The 26,782-nt window shown below is 32.4% G+C and overlaps 1 protein-coding gene across 1 annotated transcript; it reads right to left on the reverse strand.

The window, feature by feature from the left end:
* Positions 1-1,181: 1,181 nt before the first annotated feature.
* On the reverse strand, positions 1,182-25,585 carry gpkow (G patch domain and KOW motifs). Its single transcript, XM_056463132.1, has 11 exons — positions 25,395-25,585; positions 25,094-25,266; positions 20,588-20,727; positions 14,468-14,574; positions 10,019-10,226; positions 7,747-7,879; positions 4,547-4,715; positions 4,339-4,462; positions 3,310-3,379; positions 3,133-3,220; positions 1,182-1,325 (listed from the first exon to the last, which is right to left on the reverse strand). The coding sequence occupies exons 1-11, from the start codon at positions 25,574-25,576 to the stop codon at positions 1,184-1,186; spliced, it is 1,536 nt and encodes a 511-aa protein (XP_056319107.1). The 5' UTR covers positions 25,577-25,585; the 3' UTR covers positions 1,182-1,183.
* Between the last annotated feature and the right edge of the window lie 1,197 nt (positions 25,586-26,782).

A 26,782-nucleotide genomic window follows, 5' to 3' on the forward strand; every position in this document is an offset into this window, starting at 1 on the left:
AAAACAGCACGTTTTGCTGCTTGGTGTTGCAAATTGATATTTTCTTATTATATTCTTCTGCTTTGTCTGTATTGTCAAGCCAACACTTGTTTGTAAAGTAGTTTGACCGGTTTCTGCCGTTTATTATTCCTAGTCATTTCTCCCATAGGCAGCTGAATCGGAAGATCTAAAGCAATCGCAAAAATGAGCGCACTTCCACATTGAATAAGTCTAATAGTCTAGATCTTTTGTATCATATTGACACGTTAATTGACCTTACCAAGTTAATAAACGTTTAGTTTTAATTATGAAATCGGTTGTAGGTGTACATGGGCGAGTCACAACAATACCACATGCTTATGAAAAAACCTGATAAACCCCAGGTTTCTCAGTTAATCTAATGTTATTTCCAAATATTACATTAAAACCGTTTGTAAGAAATGAAAGAAGTTTAATATTACCATTACATAAATTAATCATTCGAGATCAAAAAACAGTACAAAGACCTGAAAGTAGACATTTAAGAATTATTCCAAAGACTTTTGAATGCTGAAATAAAATGTAAACAGAACATATTACAGAAGAACAAAGTAATAAAATATGCAGAAAAAAAGTATAACCTGATAACCTTGTTTCATTTTGACATGTAGAGGCCTTAAAATAACAAATCCAAACATGATCTAGTAACATTTTAAAGGGGTAAGTAAAGAAGCGAAGGCAAATTGATGGAATTTGAACATTTTATATTATAAAACGATGACATGATAGACATTTGTAGGTGCGTGTGTACGTAAACAACAAACTGAGGTCTTTATGGACTAAAAAAAACGGCACAAGCAAGTTTTGGATTCCACATGAACTGGCAGTGAAGTCTTTTCCACATTTACAAGGGATCAAATTTGATATCATTTTCTTCCCAGATCTGCAATAGACACTGATGTGAAGATGACCCTAAACGTTCATTTATACAGACAGAAACATGGCACGTTTCTATAGCAACATAACACACTCTTAAGCTAACAGGACATTTATGTTGCTTTAAGACCAATCCTGACTCCACATTTGAGTCTGAACTGGCATTTAAAAGTACAACACCAACTGACAGGATAAATTAAGTCTAGGTTGGATTAAAAATCTGATGTGTTGGTCTTTCGTGATGACAGGAAAAGCAGGCCTATTGGTACTTGATTGAAATGGTGTCGCATCATCCAATTGGGTGCTCAGTGATCCGTCCCGCCCACATAATGACAGATGGTGCGTAGTCGAGAGTGAAACCCGTTCCTCGTATCGATCCAGCTGAACCATCGCTCGACACTTCTCTCTGTCCCGCTTTCAGGATGCGACCCCACCTGCATGACAACAGACATTAGAATTCGACAGCAAAAACTGAAACAGATTCGATTGAAGATTTAAATAAAAAAAATAAAGACTTACTTGATTACAAATAAATGAATGTTAAATGAAATAAATAATGAAAGGTAAAAAAAAACTTCTGTACTAGATTTTTCTGTTGTCTACATGCCCTACTGAAAAATCCAGCTTAAACCAGCCTAGGCTAGTTGGCTGATTTTAGCTGGTTGACCAGCCTGGTTTAGAGGGTTTTGGCCATTTCCAGGCTGGTTTCCAACCATTTCCAGCCTGGTCTTAGCTGGTCAGGCTGGAAAATGACCAGCTAAAACCAGCTTGACCACCTAGCCAGGCTGGGAGCCCAGCCAAAACCAGCTATGTCCAGCTTAAACCAGGCTGGTCATTTTTTTAGCCTGACCAGCTAAGACCAGGCTGTAAATGGCTGGAAACCAGCCTGGAAATGGCCAAAACCCCTCTAAAACCAGCCAACTAGCCTAGGCTGGTTTAAGCTGGATTTTTTCAGCAGGTTGGGCAGCTACTTTTTAAAGGCATGCTAGATGCTAAGCTAATGATCCAATGCTTTGGTTTTAATTAGGTGGATCTATTTTTAGCAGTGAATGAAATGTTGTTTATTTACGATCTCAGATTGTTGCGGTGCGTTGTGGGATTGCCTCGTTCGTTGAGTAAATGTGTGTAAATGTCAGGCTGCCCTACATGGCCAAATGTTGTATATGTGGGTTTGTTTTTAGCATTTATAGTATGTATTATAGTATCTCTTAATCATTTAAAAAAAAATAATAAGGCTTCTTATTTTGTGGTGAAAAAATGATAAATATAACCTATTATATTTTAAAGAGTATTAAAGGCAGGTAAAGTTTCTAAATTATCAATATTTCAAATATTGTTTGTGAAAATAAAATGAAATAATGTTTTGTCATTTAGTGTAACCTTCATATACAAAAAACTAACTATTTACCAATCTGTATTTAGTAAAATTCATAAAATAAATATGATCATGCTAAATCAGTTATATTTTAAAATAAATGAAAATATGCTGATAAATGGGTAATACAGTAAATAAAAATGGTAATAAATTAGCATTTCAGGATGTCTTTTAATACGTCAAAACTATTTTATTATAAATATTAAGTTTTTTAATCATTTTTAATCAGTTTTTTTAATCAATAAAAATTTCAGTATTTTTTAAATGCACTATTTTGAAAGGCACCTATCATGCAAAATCAACATTTGCCAGCTGTTTTGGCATTTGTGTTTATTGTATTGTGCATGCAGCCATATTGGAGTGATATAAACTAGGCCTGCACGATCAATCAAAAAAAGATCGCGATCTCGATTCGACTTTACACATGATCTTAATTAAACTTGCCCAATTGACCTAATTAACCTAGTTAAGCATTTAAATGTCACTTTAAGCTGTATAGAAGCGTTTTGAAAAATATATAGTCAAATATCATGTATTATCATTAGGGCAAAGATAAAAGAAATCAGTAATTAGAAATTAGTTTTTAAAACTATTATGTTTAATATGTGTTAAAATCTTGTGGAAAAAATACAGGGGGGCAAATAAATCAGGAGGGCTTATTATTCTGACTTTAACTGTTTGTAAAATATATAATGAAACATCAATCTTTCAAATCTGAATACACTTGTATAGTTTTGATCCTTAAATAACTTTTTATCTTTGACCCATATAACAGTTTGATGTCTATGACGCTCATTACCCCAAGTAGCCCAGCAGGGTTTAAAACAGGCAAGCTGTAACTACACAAGCAAATGAATCCATTTACCTGTCCTCTGTGTTCTCCCAGAACCACCATTATATAGTCAGAGTCGTTCTTGGGTACAATCGTCTCCAGCATTTTCTGTCTAATATCTGAAAGAGATTATATAAAGATGCAGATATTAGGCTGAATATCCTTGAATAAATGTCTGTTATGACAGTCATATTGATAAATGCAGTACCGTCCAGCAGTCTGCCCTCTTCTGTACGGCAAACGCAGGTGTGAGGGGTCAAGACGTCCTCCACTCTCATCTGAACACATACAAAATTCAAACATCTTAGTATTTAGTACAAATGTTATTGCACTATAAAATAACAATTCAAAAGTAGTTCATATTTTAATTTAATAATTTATTCCAGTGATTGTAAAGATGAATTTTCAGCTTCATTACTCCAGTCTTCAGGATTACATGATCCTTCAGAAATTACTTTAATATTTATTATTATTATTATTATTATTATTATTATTATTATTATTATAATCATCCAGTCAGGAGCTTGTTCTAGTGGCAGCCATCATTCAGTCAGCAGCTTGCTCTAGTAGCGACTGTCATCTAGGCAGGAGCTTTCTCTAGAAGCGACCGTCATTCAGTCAGGAGCTTGCTCTAGTAGTGGCAGTCATTCATTCAGGAGCTTCTTGCTCTAGTAGTGGCATCAAGGTGCAGCTCCTTGAGGAGATGGTGAAACTCACCGAACTTTGTGCACCTCTAAAGCATCTGATGGACCCAGACATTGTGCAGAAGGAGTCCATACTGTTTTTCAGACTTCCATAGCACATAAAGCACAGCTACCCTCTAGTCATAATCCACGTCAACCATTTTGCAATGAAAGTGGAGCAATTTTGCGTCTGTTGTGAAGTAAATTTTGCATGCAAATAAAGCGAGTAATCTCAAAATGTTTAATCATCTAATTACTCCTAAATACGCAAATTAATCATACAAGAAGGTGCGTCCGGAGGGAATGCCCCAGAAAAATGTGGTGCTCAGGTTACAAAAGCAACAACTTCCATCTCATAACCTTAAATACTAGTTAATAATAAACTTCATTGAACAAAGCAGTTGCGGCTGGAAAGGCATCCGCTGCCTGAAACATGTGCTGGATAAGTTGGCAGTTCATTCCGCTGTGGCGACCCCTGATTAATAAAGGGACTAAGCAGACAAGAAAATGAATGAATGAATGAACAAAGCAGGCTTACTACAGCAGTGAAGTACCTTAGAGTTGTAGTATTTTCCTCCTTTGAAAGCTTTATCAATGAAGCGCACACGGAGGTCCCGCTGGAGCCATGATGGAGCCGGTGGAGAAGAGCGAGACTCCTTAGCTGGCGGAGGCTTCTCTCTGCGAGGAACAGTCACAATTTGTGCAGTTAAACACAGATTTATTCAAATACACATCTGATACGTTCTCCAGTGTCTGTGTTACCGTTCTGTGCTTGATTCTCTGTGTTTTCTTTTCTTCTGGTCTCTGTCTTTCTCTCGACTTCTATCTGTCTTTCCTCTCTCATCTTTGCCGTTTGACTTCTGCTCTTGTTCCCTCTTCTGTTCCCGCTCTTTTCTCTTTCCTTTGTCCTTGTGTGCTTTACTAAGACGACCTAGAAGACAGAACAAAAATAATATAATATGTTTTATAATACGTCGAGGCACATATACAGAGTATATACAGGAATCAGAGAGTGAAATTCAATACCTTTTAAGACCTTTTTAAGGACTCTTTCCATACATTTTAAGACCTTATAACCACTTTTCAACCAGAAACACTGGCAAGATTTTAACTTACAGTATATTTACTACATTTCAATGTAAGAAATTAATTAAAAACTCAAACATTATTCATATACTAAATAAAAATCTATTAAATCTAGCTAATTCAGCAGATCGGCGCGGTAAACAAAGCAGCATGGTGTCAAATCTAGTAGGATTTTATTGATTTCATAAACCACACAGCATCCTGATATTCGCAGATTTAATTCAGGCAAAATTTAGCATACAGCCAGACATCGGATAATCAAATTATATAAAATGTAATACCTTGCAAAATAGCATTTAAGACTTTAATACTTTTTTAGGGCTTAAAATTTCTCTACATTGATTTATCAACTTTTAATACTTTTTAAGACACCTCGGACACCCTGATATAATAGAAGTGAATAAGGCCAGGTTTTGTAGAAATGTCAAACTTTCTTTTTTTGCAAAGCTTTTAAATCAACATTGTAAAACTCTCCTGGGGTTTATCAGTAATCAGTATTTTTATTTACTTATTTAACCAGGAAAGTTCTACTGAGATACAAAATCTCTTCTACCAGGGAGTCCTAGTCAAGTCAGGTAGCATAGGACAGAGTTACAGAAAACATATATTTCACAACACACACACACACACACACACACACACACAAAAATAATACAAAACATAATAAATTATAAAAACCTGTGCACTGTTCTAAATAGACTGACTTTAAAATAATGTAAATGATTTAAAATAAGCTAAAATAAGCGTTTCACTACATATTGTTCTGTGTATGACTGTATATGAAAAATGTAATTAGAATTTGAAAATCATTTAAAATCGAACAGTTTGTAAGTATAATTTTGTCACGGTATTTTCATACATCCCCTTTCACTTGCATTGTATATTCTTTTTTTCACCTCTCTGAGCAAAAAAAGAGAAATAAGAGAACACCATGCAAGAAAAGTGCATTTTGGTGTTTGTATCAAATAAAATAGACCAGTTATTTTATTTACATGTAAACAATTTAAAATCCAAATAAAGTGTAATTCTCAAATAACTTTCAGTGTTTTTTCATATATATTATATATGATATAAATGTATTATAATATTAAAATATAAATTTATATATACACACACACACACACACACACACACACATATGTGTGTGTGTGTGTGTGTGTGTGTGTGTGTGTGTCTTATATAAAAAATAAAAAGATACTTATTCTATGATGAAATTTTAGTGTCACGTAAAAAAACTAAGACTACATGATTGAAGTTGATAAAGATAAGTGTATAAAATGTAAATATTATGATAACAAAAATCAATTGCAAAAAGCTTTATTTTAAGGTTTACTAAGCAATATGAAATAACTAAGAAGTGTACAGACTTATGATAGAAAATAAATAAAATTGTACACTTGTTATAGAAAAATGTTAGAATTCTAATTCTAATGGAGATTGTATTCTAATAATGCCATATCAGCTCTTCTGGCTGTACCATGGCAAAAACTACAGATCAAGTTTACAGATCAATGATACTTTTCTATAGTTATAAAAAAGATTTGAACAATAAAAAGTTATCAACATCAATAAATAATATAGAAAGTAATACAGTGTACATTTTAGGACAAGGTGTCAGTCACAGGACAAAACAACCTCATTCCTCAGATTGAAAGGCTTCCGGTCTCAGGAAAAACTGTCAGATCTCGTACAATGAGGCATCGGTCGAAACTGACTCAGACAAAACGGACTCAATAAAAAGCTATCAGACAAAAAGACATCAGGTGAAACGGAGTCAGATGAAAAGGTATCAGACAAAAAGACATCAGAAAAGACTCCGATGAAAAACTGAGGTCACGCTGTCTGCGTTTTAAATTGTAGTGCCTATCTACTCAGTGTTGTATGGTAGATTAAAGACGTGCGTTTAATGCGCTGCTGTTTATAGCCTTGTTTCAGTTTTATTCACGTTAAGTTATTCAAATCGAGGTAATCAAACATTGTCACACAGTCTGAGGAACAATGCAGTTTTGTCCTGTGACAGAAGTTATTTTAGTCTGAGGCATGACGCCTTGTCATAGTATTACTGAGCTCTGAGGATGTCCCAAAATGTACACCGTATATAAGATAAAAAACATAATAAATTATATAATAAAAATCTAAAATTGTTTAAGATTTAGTTTTAATAAAAATTGTCAAATTTTGAAAGGATTCAAATTTTAAAATATTTCATTTAAAGTCTCTGCAGATAAAAATCATTGTGTGATAACATTAAAAATAGGACATTCCACAAAAATGTGTTTAACAGTTTGGTTTCCATTGCAATATTAACATCTAATTCAAACATATTAAACTCTAAGACTTGTACAAAAAAATACAAAACTCCATCTTTTAATATTCCATGACCCGTGGAAACCGTGAATGTAAAACTAAAAGCTAAATTCTATACATAGAACTATACAACTAGCACAATAAACAAGTCTGTGATGATGTCACTCCAGACCACACGGCTTCTGCTTACAGAAAAATAAAGAGTTGCTGATGATGTTTTAGCTTTAAACAGTTGAACCCAGACAGCTTGTTTTCCCACAAGTTCAAATTTCCCTTTTCACAGTAAATCCGCTTTCAGTCTGTCTTCTCAACTGTTTTCAGTCAATCTCAAAACTGAGCACAATTCATCATCAGAGCTCATTTCAAAACTCCAGAGAAATTGTAACAAACGAATAACGTAATTTCCCATTATAATCAAAATAAGGATATTTAACAGAAAACTCATGACTGGTTTGTAAATGCAATAGCTGGAAAGTCAAGACTAGAAATACTGAGTCCACTGATTTATAGTGACCTGACAGTGTTTCAAGTTGTACACACAGATCAGATGAAGATTTAAGTAGACTTACTGAGGTCTTTGCTGTATTTGTCGTATTCTTTGCGTGTGACTAGTTTGATGGAGTGCTGAATGATGGTCACCGTCTTGCCGCCAATGGCGAGTTTGACTACAACTCTGCCGTTATCTGGATCCACTCCCTCTATCTGTCAAAGGATAAGAAGGGTAAAAATGGGCCAAAATATTTATAAAAATTATTCAATTATTTTTATTTTTATTATTATTCAATATTTTTCCAAGGCCAAAATTACAATATTTTTAACAGTTTTAAAATAATACTAATAATTTTCAAATAATACTAATAAAAAACAAACAAACAAACAAACAAACAAACAAACAAACAAACAGATTAGCGAAAAGGACAAGATGTCCCATTTTGGGGTTTGTGTCAAATAAAATAGACCACAGTTATTTTATTTACATAAAAAAAACATTTTAAAAACAAAATAATTTTCAAATAACTTTGTGTAGCTTAGATTTTTTTTATTAAAAATGAACAAGATACTTATTTTGTGATGACATTTTAGTGTCACATAAAAAAACTAAGACAACAAGATTAATGTTGATAAAGATAAACATTGAAATATTATGATAACAAAAGTCAATTGCAAAAAAGTAATTGTTTTAAGGTTAAGCAATAAGAAATTTTGACCATTAAATTCTCATAACGTTTTAGCCTCATTTTTTGTAATATTCAGACTTATTGTAGAAACATTATGACTTAATATAATCTCATAATCTTAGCTTATTAACTTGTTTAACGTGACACTTAATTGTTGTCATATAATTTGGATCTATAATTGTTATTTTTTTACATAAAAAGATTACATAAAATATATAATTATTATACACAGTTTTATTCCAATATTAATGATTAAAAACATTTTGCTGACAAATGAGCAAACCATTTTAGTCTAAAGGATATGGGCTAAAGATATAAATATATATTGCTTAAAGAGAGTGTTGCTTAAATAAAAGTCTTAATATGTCAAATAATAATTGTTTTAAATGTTTCTGAAAAGATTTTTTTAGATAAGCTATTGTTATATTTGTAAATGTAACTGACACTTTAATAGGTGTCTTCTTTAAATCATAGTGAAATGTATAATGGTCATTTGATTTTTTCCTAAGCATCGAATAACAAAGGAGACGTGTTTTAGGGACTAAAAAATAAAATAAACAAATTGCATGCATATTTGCACTACATTTCTATTGTTATACTTTAAACGACCATTTATCTTAGACCCACATGTAATAATTATAATTTCATTTATAACAATAAAAAAGAATGACATAAAAACTAATCTGATTTAATTCCAATTCTAAAGCTGATAAGATTCTAATTTCTTAAAACATGTGTTTTACAACCAAAGTTGTAGTCAGCAACCAAAGTTGACAATCTCAAGATCCAGATTTGTATTTATTTTTTGGTCACGTTTTATTTTAATGTACAAATCAAGTTATTAACAAACCATTCGTTAAGATTTTTAGCTCAATAAACTACTAATTAACTGCTTATTAATAGCTAACAAGATAGTAGTTGGGTTTAAGTACTGAGTAAGATTAGGGATGCAAAATAAGATCCTACTTTATAAGTGCTAATAAATATTAATATCATAATAATAGCCATGGAATAAGCCAGTAGTAAGTGTTCTAAATTGCTTAAATAACGTGTTACCCATTTCTTTTATTATAAGAGGAATTTTGGTAGATAAATAATATGATACTTTTTCAGATAACTCAGATATTTTCCTTTATATGCCTTATACAGTTGAAGTCAGAATTATTAGCCCCCTTGTTGATTTTTTCCCCCAATTTCTGTTTAATGGAGAGAAGATTTTTTCCAACACATTTCTAAACATGATAGTTGTAATAACTCATTTCTATTAACTGATTTATTTTATCTTTGCCATGATGACAGTAAATAATATAATATTAAAACATAGGTTAAAGGGACTAATAATTCTGTCCTTAAAACAGCTTTTAAAAAATTAAAAACTGCTTTTATTCTAGCCGAAATAAAACAAGACTTTCCCCAGAAGAAAAAATATTATCAGACTTACTGTGAAAATTTCTTTGCTCTGTTAAACATCATTTGGGAAATATAAAAAAACAAAAAAAGAAAAAAAAATTCAAATGGGGAATAATAATTCTGACTTCAACCGTATATGCCTTTAAGGTCTCCATCTTATGTAATACAGCATCTTTTCGTTTTGTGTGTGTGTGTGTGTCCTTCACCTTTACTGTCACAAAAGTGTATCTGGACGAAAGTAAAGTGCGCTCACCTTTCCGTACAGGTCTTTATGTGCTCCTGCCAGGACCTGCACACATCCTCCAGGCCCCAGAACCAGAGTCTCCTCCTCTTTACCCTTCTCATCTCCAGGTTTAGGTGGTCTCTTGGGGACTCCGGGCTCCAGGTCTTTAATGGCAGATCGATCAGCACCCAAACCCAACCCTTTAGGCCTCAACTGATGCTCTATGGGCTTCACATCTCTAACAGGAAAACACACAAAAGTCACATTCATTTTTGAAAATAAGTTGATTAAAAACACAGTTAACAATATAGTAAAAAAAAAAAAGCAATGAATTTATCTGAAATAATTGTTTTCTACTGTATTGTAGTTCAATATGGCGAGTTCAAATACAAAAACATCAATATGGCATTTGAAATGTTCTTCTAATATGAGCCTTTTTCTCACCTGCTGTTTATATTCAGTTATTTCTCATTAAAAGGCAATGAAAATAATAAATTACTTGGCATAAAAGTGAAATTACTCGATCTACACATAGGAGGCTGGGAAAAATGCTCATTTGAGGGGAAAATGTCAGCTGGCCCTTAGAGGTGCTTGCATCTGAACTCACCATATGTAATCTATTTTTGTCTTGATGGCAAAGCTTAATTTTCTGCAGACATTACTCCAGTCTTTAGTGTTTTGCATGATCTTTCAGAAACCATTTTAATATTTTCATTAGGGTTGTAAAGACGTATTAACATGTTTGGAAACTTTCCATGGAAACTCTACCATATTAATAAGAAGATCATAAGCTGACATGGATTGCAAACTAATATGAATTGTAAAAATTATATATTGTGGATTTAGGTAGAACTTGAATTAATTACTGAACAAAACAAACCCATATACATATGATGAAATAAACAGAATTAATGAAATACTGTAGAATGAAGTAAACTTTTTTTATTTTTTGGAACAATTTTTTTTTTTTACATTTATTATTTCTTATACATTTATTTAATTTATTTATTTTTATTCATTGATAAAAATTTGTGAGTTTAGTAAAAGTTAATTATTTTGAATTGAATATTTCTAATTAAATATTTAATTCAATAATTTTTATTTAATTTTTATTTATTGAATTTAGTAAAAGTAAGTTTTTTGATGAAATATTCTTATATATTATTTATTATATATTTCTTTAAAAAATGGTTATGACAGAATTGTCAAGTAAGCAAAAGTAAATCAATAAATAAAAATAAATAAATAATAAAAATTTTCATGATGTAATATATTGACAACATTTATTCAAAATAAACTTTTTTTAAACAAGCAATTATCACTGTTTTTAAATCCTTGCCTGAATAAAAGTATTATTTTCTTTCAAAAAAAAAATGACCACAAACTTTTGGTGAACAGTTAAAAAAAGGATTTTTTTAAATAAACATTTTATTCATGAAAGAATCATGAAAAAGCATCATGTCGTTAAAAAAAATTATGTAGCATAATAACATTAACAATTTCCAAATTTGATAATAAAAAAACATATTACAAGGACTTCTATTAGACCATGTGATTGAAAAATGGAGTAATGATAAAAATTAAGCTTCCCAGTTTTGCAACACAGAAAAATCACTCTTGATTAAAGTATATAAAAACTTTGCATTAGTTAACGTTGCAATAATATTATACAAAATAACAACTTTAAAATAAAATGGTTTACAATTAAACCATATAAATGTGTGTACTGTCATTTTTAATTCATTCCCAGCATCTTTGTTGAAACAAAGGTTATTACTTTCTTCAAGAAACAAAACATTATTGATTAAGTCAAAATATTTAAAATAAAAAAACCACAAGCGATCACAGTCTACTTCACACATACACATGAGCCTCGGCCTCTCATAAAGAGCATCCTGTGTGTTTCTCCGTGTTCATACGGGTGGACAGATGGGCTCGTAAGCACAAAAGATTAAAAAGTGTGTGGCCAGTCTGTGCCAAAGATTCCCTCCGCCGGTCTGAAATAATTCTTCATTGCATTTGACATCAAATCATAATCTCGAGTCATTAATGTCTCGAAGCCGGGACAGTAATCCCAACACAGGGAGACACATGAGTGAAAAAAAAAAAGACTAGCAGAGAGCCAAACATCACGTGCGTTAGAAAACACATAACATTCAAAACAGTGAGAAAACTGTAAAGACACTGAAGAGGATGAAGATGAAATCTGATAAAAACAGAACAGACATCTGAGGGAGGAACATATGGTCAGTCTGATGATTTATAATGATGGACATACTGTTATATTATTTTATTACTATTTAAAATAATAATAATAATAATAATAATAATTATAATGACAGAGTATAGATAAAAATTTATGTTTTTAAATAAGAATAATAATTATTATCATAGAAAAAACAATAGGCGACACTGTGGCTCAGTGGTTAGCACTGTTGCCTCACAGCAAGAACGTCACTGGTTCGAGTCCTGGCTGGGTGAGTTGACATTTCTGTGTGGAATTTGCATTTTCTCCCCCTGTTCGCCTGAGTTTCCTCCACAGTCTAAAGACATGGGGTACAGGTGGATTGAATAAACTAAACTGGCCGTAGTGTATGTGAGAAAATGAGTGTGTTTGGGTGTTTCCTAGTACTGGGTTGCAGCTGGAAGGGCATCCGCTGTGTAAAACATATACTGGATAAGTGATAAAAAAAATGCAATTTTTAAGGCCAATATTGATAGGAACTACACTCTCATTGTGGTGTAATAAGAAACTCTGCTGCTGTACCACAGCTGCACCAGGCAGAGTGGTATTAAAGCGTATGAGGATGGGCTGCTTTCAAAGGGTGCCTTGAAACTTATCAAAAATATATAATAATAAATAAATAATAATAATAATAATAATAATAATAATAATAATAACCACAGGTGTAGATAAACATAAATTTTTCAAAACTATTATTCTTATTTATTGATGGAATTCAATAAAAGAAAATTCTCTTTATGATATATATATATATATATATATATATATATATATATATATATATATATATATATATATATATATATATATATATATATATATATATATATATATATATATATAATTTTTTTTTGATGGAATTAAGTAAATTTTGTAAAAGTAAATTGTTTTGAATGAAATATTTATTATTATATTTATTATATATTTATTAAATGTATTTATTGATGGAATTTATTAACAGCAATTATTCAAAATTGAACCCTTTTTAACAATACAAGTATTTATCACTTAAAAAAATTATTGCCGAATAAAATGAATAATAATAATAATCATAATAATCATAATAATCATAATTACAGGTGTACATAAACATGACTAAATAAAAACTAATTTAATAAAATAGTGGCAATAAAATATTATAATTGACTAAATTAAAAACCATGAAACTAAAATAAGTAGGTATTTGTAATAAACATTAACTGTACATTAAATAAATAACTGTACAAATCTTATCCTAATTCAGTTAATTGCCAAAAATGTACATATTTTGATTAACTTAATATAAAATAAAAATAAAGATCACTAATAATAAAAGTCACTAATAATAATAAACTAATCAATATTAATAATTACAACTTCTGATTTTAATAATGTTTAAGTAAATATTATTTAATGCAACAAACATTTCATAAACTACCACTGTGTTTATTATTTGGCCCATTATGATACATAATTTTTGACATAGCCACAGAAATGTATGCGATAGGTAATATTAGCGTAAATTTTATTCTTAAGATTAATTTTTGGTCTTTTTGCCTTAATTAGATATGACAGTATTGAGACAGGAATCGAAGTTGGAGAGAGAGAGGGGCAGGGTAGGGAAATGTCCTCAAGCCGGGATTCGAACTTGGGACGCCCTGACGTGCTACTGCACCATATGTCAGCGCACTAACCACTAGGAGCGCTTTGCCACTTTATTTTATTTATGCCACAGTTCACACAATGATTATATAACAGCATAAATAAAACTCACTTTCAAAGGACAAAAAATACAAATGAAATGTCGTTGTAAAATGGCTTTTAAGTCTGTGTGAATTGGAAGTTGCTGAGACTTTTTATTTCAGCATGTTAATGTACGTCCAAATGAACCAAAACGGTCAATGGTAAGAGGAGCGTGGTTTAGAATATTGTGACTAAAGCTGGCAAACAGAGGTCAGAGAAGTTATACGTTATAAAGTTATACAAGTTAAAAGAAAAGTCAAACGAAAATTTTAAATGTATATTATATTATAATATAATAATTATTAATCTAATCTAATCTAATCTAATCTAATCTAATATAATATAATATAATAACTATCATGATGGGTATGACTAGCTATTGGATTTTTTAACACAGGCTTTGAGAACATCTGAATACTCTCGGGGTCATTCAATAAAATAAATGCATATAAAAAGCAAACTAAAATGTCAAATGAAGCAGCTCATATTTCCATATCTCCTCTGGCCCTTACTGTTTAAATGTGCGTCCGATTCCTTCTTCTTGCTTCCAGCCCATTCCCTTCAGCATGGCCAATCCATAAGCCTCCACAGGCACACGCTCATAGTCGGCCTCTGTGGACTGAATGAGAACAGACATCAGCTCTATATTCACCACACATCTCCAACATCTCCACTGAGAAATCAAACACAAGCCTCCATACACAGACTTACACACAAACCAGAAACAAAACCACACAACAAAACACCAATTAGAAACACACACACACACACACACTCATCCTACAGAGAAGCCGATAATTAGATGAAATATAGCAACTCCTTTATATCCAGCAGAATAAACAACAGCTTCGACACGCAGTTTAAGATTTACTCATAATGGTCAAGCAGCTTTATAGTTAGGGAAGAAAACAATTAATTGAGACGGTCATTTTAATCAATACACCTTATTAAATGTCAATTATGAAAGAATGTCATTAAAGGAACACTCAACCTTTTTTTTTTATGAAAAAGGCTCAAGTGTCCTAAAGTTAAAAGGGACCTATTATGCAAAAATCACTTTTAGAAGGGGTTTAAACACAGTTGTGTGGTAATGGTGTGTAAATATAGGCAGCCTCTAACAGTAAATAATTATTAATTATATTTTTTTATAATCACACTTCACAAAAACAGTCTGTAGAAACACTTTGATTGATCTTCTCTGTTTGTACATGTCATTGGAGGGAGAAAGTCCTGCTCATTAGTGACGATCTCTCCCTCATAAGCATTAACAGCCCTGAGTGAGAAGCAGCTGTTCACCATTAGTGTTTTGAATCTGCCGCTATGGTAAGACAGAGGCATTTGTACCTCCTTTGTACCCAAAAAATCATTTGAATTTAAAGCAACAGTGACCAATATGGCACAATTTGGATCAAAGTCTAAAAGGGGCAATTTCAGAGAGCTTAAAAAAGCATTTGTGAGGTATTTTGAGCTGAAACTTCGCATACACTCTCTAAAGACTTAATGGGCATAAGAGGTCCCCTTTAAACAGTTGCCTTGGACTATTTTTAATCCATTTAGATGATTTTTTTTCTGGGAGAGTCACCTTTAGCTTAGCTTAGCTTAATGGATTGAATCCTATTTAACAATTAGAATTTCATTAAAAAAAAAATTTGATTTGATAAATTTTCCTATTTAAAGTTTGAGACTCCTGTGGTTTACATAGTGTAATAAAAATGTCAGAAATTGATTAAAAAATGCATTTTTAAGGCCCATATTGATAGGAACTATACTCTCATTGTGGTGTAATAAGAAACTGAATGGTATGAATGGTATGAATGGTAACTGAATGGCGGAATGGTACTAAAGCGTATGAGGATGAGCTGCTTTCAAAAGGTGCCTTGAAACTTATCAAAAACTCTTTTGAATTTTTCAAATTTTTTAGCAAATGTTTTTGAACTACATGCTAATGGTCAAATCTGATTCAATTCATTATTGTAGTTAAGCTTAAAGTCACCCCACCAGAACAAGAAATCAGCTGAATGTATTCAAAATGTTTCAAGTCAACTGTTCAAAAAAAGTGGAGTGTTTCTTTAATTTAAAGTTAAGTACATGCAGCTTATGTACAGCAGATGTGTGGGAAAAATGAAGCAAGCATAAGTGGGAAATTAAATAAACAATAAAACTATATATATAAAAAAAAAAAAAAAAATTATATATATATATATATATATATATATATATATATATATATATATATATATATATATATATATATATATATATATATATATATATATATATATATATATATATATATATATATATATATATATATATATATATATATATATATAGTGGTCCCTCACTATAATGCAGTTCCCCTTTCGCGTCCTCGCAGTTTTATGTTTTTTTTTTTTTTTTTTTGCAATTTGACATGCTTTTTTTTTTTTTTTTTTTTTTACAGCGCATTGTTTTCTGCATCCTGATTGGTTGTAGACCATTGTCAATCAATCTCCTCTGTGTCTCATCTACAGTACAGAATGTATTCAGCTTGCCAAATTATCAGAAATATTCGATTGCTAGCAGTGTGAGTTCCAACAAGGATGCAAAAAGGGATATAACTGTCCATCATAAAGGGGGTTATAAAGACCATCATTAAGGGGGTTGAACACTGGATGCGCCACCCAGTGCCATGCAGTTTAGAATTGTAAACATAGTAATTGTAAAATTGTAAACAATTTATAACAGAATACGCACACCAGCACCACCAGTTGGGCGGCTGTCTGCAGTGCCCAGCTACGACTCAGGACACTATTCATATTTCTCCCTTGCCACAGAGCGTCATCTGAATAATGGCATTTGAAATAACATGTGAATGTATGCGTCCAGTGTGTGTTACTTCCAACTGTCATATGCGGGGTGCATCAGGTGTGCGACCGCCTTAAGATGTAGTCTACTTTAGCTTTGTGGATAAGTAACTGCAGGAAAAAGAACATTACACTGGATGCCAACATTGTCTCCACAAAAGCTAAAAAGCTTCATGAACCTTTGGCTAACAGCGATTAATGTTTTGCGCATGACAACAGGTTTTGATCTTTAGTTTCATTCAATAATACTGGACTTATTTTTCAACAAAAGTTTGAACCTAAGAGTTTTAACAAATAAGAAAAGTGTGAAAATGTTAATGCCTGTTTTAGAAAAGCATATAAAGTGTGTAGTAAGGGGTTTTACATCCTTAAAACATCTATAACAATTGTAAAAAATAAAACTGACTACTTTGCGGATTTCACCTACTGTGGGTTATTTTGAGAACGTAACTCCCATGAACAACAAGGGATCACTGTATACACATACACACATCTAGATGGTTTGTGTGCAAATGTCTGGATTGGGGTATCACCAAAATGAATGTATGCATTCAGCTCTGAACTCATAATATGCGAATAGTGAAATGTTTTATATGTGATGTACATAAAGCTGAACAAGGCTGGATAAACTAGTAGAAATCAGAATTCTGATTTTTTTTTTTAATAAAAAAATCAATTCAAATTAAAAACAAATAAATAAAAGGATGATTTGTACATTGAGCATCCCAAAAATGATTCGTCTATGAAATCTTCAGGGTGTGCTTTTGCTACCGGTAATACAACATATTGCCATTAGAGTCAGCATGAAAGAGACATATTGACCATACTAAACAAGAACCCTGACCTGATGCAGAAAACACCGGCAAAGTCGTTTTTTTCTTCTTTTTTTGGCACACACAAGTGTTCTTGAAGTGTTGCATGATTACAACTAAACCACTGAAGTCGCATGGAATGTTTTGACAATGTTTTTGGTCAGGACCGTTGCTGTCTATGGAGGATGAGAAAGCTCTCGCATTTCATCTAAAATATCCTCATTTGTGTTCTTAAAATAAATGAAGATCTTCGAAGGTTTAAAGTAATTAATAACAGATTTGTAATTTTTGGTGTGAACTAATCCTAAAGTGTGATTTGCACATCCTGACGGGTGACAAAGTGCCTCTGAAGTAGAAACATCTTGCATTATTAAGGTTAACAATATATAGATTAATTGATCCTTCATTTAAACAACAATTGATTAGAGGGATTTATGGAAATAGCCATCCATAGTTAAAACCCAATCAAGCTGTATAGCTGGCACTCTCACAACAAGCTACAAGTGATGGACTTGCACTGCAGGAGAAAATGACACTGAAGGTGTGAGGAAGAGAGAGAAAGAGAGAGAGTTTATGCAGAGTAAGCTGTTTGGATGCAGCAGGAGAGTTCTTCATCACTCATTTCATTAGGACACACCCTTATCCAACACACACACACACAGTCTCAATGTAACAAGAGCAGTGCATGTGCAGTGACCTTGAACTGCCCTGTGCTGACACCACATTTGGCATCATTACCGGACAACAGCTCGGGCAGAATATACACTGACAGAACACTAATGAGTTTTAATTAAATATACTTCACGACTCTACATCTAATTGCATTAGCAAGCCTCAGCATGACCGAATGCACCGGTGTCGGGCAGATTTGCAATTCATTTGAACCTGAAAGAGAACCGCATCTGTATATAGAATCAATCACAGACACACAAGCCAGCGCAAAGTGCTGCAGTACCAATAATAGACACTGCTCTTGTAAAACAGCTAGCATACTAACACTGGACTGTTATTGAGCTCGATAATCTTTACATTACATTGTTGCATTTTAAGAAAAATGTTGAATTATAGTTCAATAAGCCTAATTATATTTTGAAAATAATATACATTTCATTTACAAGACGTTTTATTTTAGTGATAGTTTTAAATTAAATTTACAAAAGTGTTTTCTTTTATATGAGCAATTCCAGGCAAATGTCAAAATTGCTAGGAAAAAAATAAGCTTTGGCCAAAATAGCAAAATAGTTTCTGCATTTTTTTGTGCAAGCAAGTATTTTACAGTACTTACAAATATTCAAAAATGTCTCTGTTAATGTTTTCAAACAGTAATATTTGAATTACCAAAATCACACAAGTGCTAATGTCACATTTGTCACGTCCATAACGGATAAGACGTCACATCCACAGCAGAGTTTTTTCTTCATAAATGGAAAAGATGTCAAATAAAATAAAATCAATAATGTTTGTTCTATAGTGAGCCAATGCTTCTCCTTTTGATTAGCATTGTTTCTATTGGTCGTGCAGTTTAATTCACTGAATTTCTACAAAGCATGTTGTCTACTGTAAACTCACACTTTTTTGTCACATCTATAATGCATGTTTATTTTCCTCATTTAAAATAGAAAAAAATGTTTACAGATTGATATATTTCTGCTCACAAAACTCCGTGACTAGTTATTTTGGAAAATATAAACAGATCTTTCAATACAACGTTAACATTCTTTTCTCTGTGAACTTATGTTTTGAGATTTTACTGCAAATGTCACATTCATAAGACTGAAATTGCTCATATTGACATATCACTTTAATACATATATTAAGGAATAAATGATAAAACTAAATTTTTAACTAAACATGGATAGCTGTAAATCTTAAAGATTAAGGACTATTTAAGATTAATAAGCTCTATTTAGAAAAAAAAAAAATTTCTCAGGCAATCAAGCATTACAAGAGGAATGCCTTTATTTCTCTGTGACTACATCAACAAACATCCATGTTTGCCCTTCAGTGTTTGGGGAAATATTGCTACAACCAAATATCAAAACATAAACCTGTTAAAATGTAAATGTAAAAAATAAAATAAAAAGTTTCCACAAAAATAATATTTTATTTATTTTTAAAATAATATAATATTTTCAACGCCGATAACTAGAAATCTTGAGAACCAAATAAGCATATTAAAAATGATTTCTAAACATTTAAATCAAGTAACACAGTAGACTATTGTATGCTAAAAATCCAGCTCAGTCGTTGCATTAATAAATTATTTTAAAGTACAACAAACTGTAATTAAGTTAAAAATGACTGTTTTAAAGTTTTTAAAATATAAATAATTATTTTAATGTATTTAGATCAAATAATCAGAGCCTTCTAAAAGATAATAGATCGGTTAAATATGTCGCAAAAACACAAAGAATTTTTTTTAATGTTTAAATCACATTATATAGCCAGAATATATTAGTTTTATTAAAAAGTTCGTAATAAAAAAAGAACTTCTGACTATAAATCAACAGTCAAATGCGTTGAAAAACAGCATTAGCCTCGTTTTTAATAAAACAATCCCAAATACTGAATACTTCCAGTCATTTTGGGTCATTAGTGTAGCAAATTTCTCACAGAGGATTAAATCTGTATGATTGTGACTGACACACTAATGTCATAGCTATAACCTTGCATAGAGTCATTTATTCCCACACTGGATCTACAGTCTTAAGAAAAATGGATGCAGTTTTACAAGATTTTTCCATTATCCATATTTTTTGATAAATGCAACACTAAAAATATGTCCTATAAAAGAAAAAACTACATGTGCAACTCTCAGCAGGAAATGCACTCAGGAGAAGTATTAGCAAAAAAACTTCAAATGTTAAATAATTTAATAATATGTAACACAAAAATTCCATGCTGAGAAGCGACATGGAGGACAGACTACTTTCCAAGGCTAAATGCATTGCGTCTAACATGCAGAAAAACCTACCGACTCTGGTCGCAGATCCACATTGACTTTATCTCCATCCTCCAAGCCATCAGGGACCTGGTTCTGCATGAGAAGAGGAATAGCAAAGTTCGGATCCGACTGCGGTCCATTCTTCCATCTGTCCTGGTACTTCTGAGACTCTGTAATAGATGATATTTAAAAAGAAGAACATTAATACACCATTCTTCATTTAGCAGATGCTTTCATATACAAATCTAACAGACTTAAGAGAACAGACGTCACTTAAAACCTTTATCTTACTGATCTAAAACCACTAAGCCAATATACAACCCCTGCAAATTGGTTATTATAAGATTTATTGATGATGCACTGTATGTCAGGATTATAATGAAATAACAGTGGCCTCAAAACTTTACAAACATGGAAGAATTTATCCCATTAGCCTTTTTTAAAACTCGATAAATTTCAGCATTAGGGCTGCATGATATTGGAAAAATCTAATATTGTGATATTGTTTGTATCCTGCGATATATGCAGCGATATGAATAAAATTTCACTAGATGTGTTGAATAACTATGAGGAAATGTTACATTTTAGATGGATTGGGATGATTCTGTAGGGGAGTGCATATGCATAAAATATAAAAAACCCTAAAAATTTACAAGCACAGATAAATCAAATAAAGAAAAAGATACAAATTAATTAAATAAACTGTGTTTTATTGTTTTCAGAGGAGTTGAACTGTATTCAGGTAAACAGTAATTGAATAATCAAATGTAAAAATTGTATTAACATTTATTATTTTATAAACAATTCAGTAGATTTTACTGTTATTAATTTGTCAAAGTTAAAAACAATTTCTAAGTCTGAATGCTTTAAAAAATCTCACACAGTCTCAGGCCTCAAAAAACACTTGCAAAATGAGAAATTATAATCCAGACTTAACATTGTGTATAGTTGCGATGTGACTATTGCAAAGTTCACATTGCGATATAAATGCTGAAACAATATATTGTTCAGCTCTATTCAGCATTATTTTTAAAAAGTGACTTAAATAATTTTGCAACAGGGTCAGAAACAAGTTTTATTATTATTATTATTATTATTATTATTATTATTATTATTATTATTATTATTAAGGGGTGATATTTTCCCCTAAAAATAATTTTCCTCTTCAAGAGGATTCTTATTAAAATAATAATCATATTACTTTTGTCTGTGCCTTCTTTTGCATTCAATATGTAAAAGATCCTGTGAAATTAAAAATTTTTTTTAGATGTTACTATCAGTATTTTAGTCTTAAGGATATCTATAAGCTAGCATGCTCCAAAACAGTGACAAAATTCACATTTAAAAAAGATATATCCAAGTAAGTTTCCAGCTTGCAGTTTGTCCCTTCCGCCTAAATGAATCAACAATTTTTTTGCGCTGTTACCTAATACTTAAGTTGCGCATGGAATTTTCTGACCAATCATATGCATCCTAGCATCAGACATGTCCTGGCCCTTCTTCTCATCTGATTTTCATTTAATGCGCTTAATCTCAACTACTCTCACTAGCAGAGCTGTGACAAAAACCAAAGGCTATTGAACGTTTTTAATAAAAGGGAGGAGCTACTCTGGGTGTTTCTCAAAATGTGTTCTTCAGCGATCTTGCGTCCTTGTGTTCTCGTGTAACGTTATCATCAACCGCCAAAGATCAGTTCCAAAACTCAAGACTGCAATAAAACTTCCCAGATGTGTTTATGGTATCGAGGACGCATCGATGCAGACTTGAGCGCAAAACTCACTCAAGAAGTCCCAGAAGTCATTGTGGTGGGTTAAAGGAGGTGGGAAGTGCAGCTTTTTATATAGACTTATTATTAAAGTTTAAAGATATCACTTTTTTTTATCTCAGGTGTTTCCCTAAATGAGACGGTGAAAGTGAACATTAACATGAAAATCCTAACAGAGGCATAATTACAATAAGGGTGGTTATTTTGCTTTTATTTTTGTATCGTGCACAGTATATTTGTAAGTTTTTGTGCAAGTTATACATATATTGAAAAAGAAAAAAAAACAATAAATCATTGTATGAATGCTGTAATGTTTAAATAATTTTCCTTTAAAATGCCTAAAGGTCATGTGACCATGAGGAAGAACGCAGCATCTCATTTCTCACAGGACGCGTTCTCTTTTCTCGCAGTCTCCCGAGTTTGTTCTTCCGAGGTGACATGGCAAGACTAGTCTTCACAAGAAAACGTATCGTTCTTGGAATTGAGAAACAGAGTCTATGTCCTGCCCTGTCTTCATGTTTCAGATAAGATTGTCAAATTTCAGCTAAAAAAATGCTAATTTCAAAAAACTTCACAGTATTATTTAAGGTAACTTTAATGGTAAGGGTTGTCAACACTGTATGACAATGCTTTAGATGACTGTTCTAGAGCCTACAGCTAATCAATCTGTCAGATTCTGGAGTGTTATACGGGTCTAAAGAAAAATATTAATGATAAATGATCTTAAATAAAACAAATACATTTATAGAGATGGTATACAAGTATATAACTTTACTCACTTGGGAAACGAGGCCACATGAATGGTTTGAGAGCACAATTAAGTGCACTCAGCATCCCATATCATCTGATAATTGTAAGAAACAAAAATACGAAGAATATGCCGAGATCAGTGGCTAATCTGTCGGATTCAGCTGAGGTAAAGTGACGGCGACCAGCGAGACCTAGCTGTCACTCAAGTGGCCACGCCCTTAATTATGCAAACTTAATATAACCTAAAATAAAGAAAATGGAAGAGTTATAAAATAATTCACCCCCCTCACAGTTGTCATGAAGGGTAATAATAGCTATATGAACCAAAATCGTTCTTTGTACCAGGCTGTAAACACCTTTTTTTCTGCTGTAAAGTTGGCCATTCTAACAGTGGGCTCAATTGCAATTTGCTCTATTATGGAGCCAGGACTAGCGGAATTTTGATGAATTGCAGTTTCAGTTACTTCCGTATTGGCTTCCCGAGGGAAAGCGGGAGGTTGCCGCTTGAATCAAACACACCTGAAGCAGCTAATGAGGCTTTTCAAGATTAAATGATAATACACATGCAGGTGTACTGAAGCAGGATGAAAAAAACTTCGTAGGACAGAGGGTCTCCAGGAGCAGGAATGAAGATCTCTGCTATAATCTTTTATCAATAACAAGTTGAATTGATCTATTTAGACACTGCTTTAATGTGTATTGCTATACACCCCCCCAAAAAAGGAAATCATCTTAGGGGTTCACTCCACACCACCCCAGTATGCTGCACCCATCTGAATTAAGCGAGAGCAATCACATGACAACAGCACCAGTGTGCTCATCACATACCAGCTACATGTGGAGAGGAGATACAGTGATGGAGCCAACTCAGTAGAGGAGGGTTATTAAAAGGCTGTGATGGTGGGTAAGGCTTGATGGAGGAAATTTGGTTAGGACACCAGAGGTACACCCCTACCCTTTATGAAAATGCCATGGGATTTGAATTAACCACTGAGATTCAGGACCATGGTTTAACATCTCATCTGAAGGAAATAGAGAGAAACAGTAGACAACACCAAAGTCTGCATCTCACGAGTAGACAGACTTAACAAGGTTGAGGTTTAAATCCCACTGGATTACTTAAACAACATATAAGCCTTGTATAAACCTCATACAGACTAACTACACTAAAATTGAATAGCAAGAACCACAAGCTACCATTAATGCAGAGGCTTACTGTATTGTTGTTCTATTGAACGAAAAAGATTATATTTTGAAGAAAGCTGAAAACCAGAAACTATTTACTTTCATAGTAGGAGAATTACATTCAAAACTCAGCTTTCTTCAAAATATATTGGCTTGTGTTCAACAAAAGAACAAAGCTTATAACAGTTTAAAAAAAACAAGGAGTAAATGATTACAGAATTTTCATTAGTTTAAACCCTTATGATTTTAACTGACATGCTTATTTATATTTATGTGACTTCTATGTCCTTGTGAAGAGTGTATTAGACACCCAATTTTCACACTGGATGCACATAAAGCAGTTTCCTCCTGCTTTGGGATGATTACATTGATGTTTTGTAAAGTCTAGACGTTTATAAAACGAGTGTAAACATTTTAATTTTAACGAATGGTGTATATTCTGTTAATTAACACTGTGGTAGATATATAATGTTGGTTTTATATTCACACATTGATTCAGTGGCAACTTGCTCCCTGTATTGTTAACCACGATACTTTAAATATTCGGTCTAAAATCACATGGAAGTATGATTTCAAAACAACGTTAGCACTTTTATTTACTGTAAAGAATGTTGTACTGTGATAATCCGGGCTGCTTATACGATTTCCCTATTTACAATTTGCAAACAATACTTTTCTAAAACTATATTATTTAGGAATGTCCAAATATTTACACTGTTTACAAATGTGAAAATATAAAACCAACTCAGTCCCCAAAAATGGCATCTAGGTGGGCGCCTGATGTAAATTTTAAACACTCAAACCGATAAGAGAAAGAAAGAAGTAAAGAAACACACCTTCGATGAGTTCTTTGACAGCTTGAGACTCGACCGTGTCCTGCTTCCCCTGTGACGGGTCTTCGGTCTTCTCTTCGCTGGTTTTGTCCCCTCGCTCAGCATCCTGTCGGTACCAGCGGTTCTTGTGGATCAATGGGATGATCAACTCCTTTGGTTTCTCCACCGGTTTGGTTCTGTTAAAGCAACAGAGACGTACAGAAGTTGAAACGCATGACACACACATCTAGATATAAATAGCCAGCCTAATACAGCTTTCAATTAGGCTATTTGCTAATCTAGCTAACATTAGCTTTCAGCTCACCCTTTTAGCTCTTTTCCTTCGACTTCAACTAAATAATCTCGCTCCTCCGCTTTCCCGGATTTGACCTTGATCAGTGTTTTACTAAAACCGAAAGATATCGGAGCTGCTTTTTTGCCCCCATCATCTTGGCTGATATCCTTTTTCAGTGATTCGCGTTCCTGATACCGCTCCGGCGACGCCATGTTTGTTGTGGATTGTAGTTGCTGGTAAATGTAGTTTTAGAGTGCGAACATTTCCATGCGATAAGAGTCTAAAAACTACAATTCCCACAATACAACACGTTTAGTCCAACTTTTTTTATCTGGCTTTTAAAAATAAATTTGTTAGAAACAATTGATTTTGTTTTTAATTATTAGTAAATAATTGTTTAGTTATTACCTACATTATTAGTATTATTATGTATAGATAATATATACATTAAATTTTATATAGTCTATATTTACCTAGTTCAATTCACATCGCAGTGACCTTTGCTGTGTAAAATACCTTTAAAAATGTGTTACTAAATGGTATTAAAAGGTAAAAGGAGAGCTTAAGCCAAGGCTTCTACATGACTGACCCTGGGTGAGTTGGCACAAAACCATTCATCTGTGCCTCTGCCTGCCAAATCATAAGGCATCCTTATACAGCCGAGTTGTGGTTGCTCTGTGCCTACTGAAAAATCAGTGTCAAGAATTCAGTATAAAATAATATTCTGTTCTGACCCACCACAGCACATATCTAATTGTTTTGTAAATGCATAACCCTTCTAAACAGCATAAACAACACTCTGTAATGCTACTTCAGACATTCATATGTGCTATCTTTGCAGTTCAAAAATTAACATACAAATTTACGTCTCATAAATGGCACAGAGCATCTAAATAGCATATTTACACTGTTTAATGCTATGCCAGTGGTGGCATAAATAATTTCAAGGGATAGTTCACCTATAAATTAAAATGTTTGCAATATTTACTCGCCCTCAAGTGGTTTGAAAACATTTTTGTTGAACACTAAAGAATATATTTTATACCTGTAACCATTGACTTCCATATTTAGAAAAACAAGTACAAGTCAATGGTTACAGGTTTCCAGCTTTCTTCAAACTATCTTCTTTGGTATTTAACACAAAACACATGAAAACTTAAAAAAGTTTTTTATAAATATAAAGGAAACATATGTTAAATTAGTGTTCACTCTAAGCTAAGAGTATTATCCCAAAATGTTTTTATACCACTTTTACATTGTAGATTGTTAAAGCAGATGAACATAGAAGTTCTAGGAAATTTACATTTTGAAATTATGTCAGTCCAGTTTTCAGAGTTCACTTTAGTTCAGTTCAGTGTGGTTTAATTTTCAGGGCTGAAAGTCCAAACACTGAAGAGAAAATCCATTGATGAACAGCT

Source organism: Danio aesculapii, chromosome 8, assembly GCF_903798145.1.
Source record: "Danio aesculapii chromosome 8, fDanAes4.1, whole genome shotgun sequence".
NCBI lineage: Eukaryota > Metazoa > Chordata > Actinopteri > Cypriniformes > Danionidae > Danio > Danio aesculapii.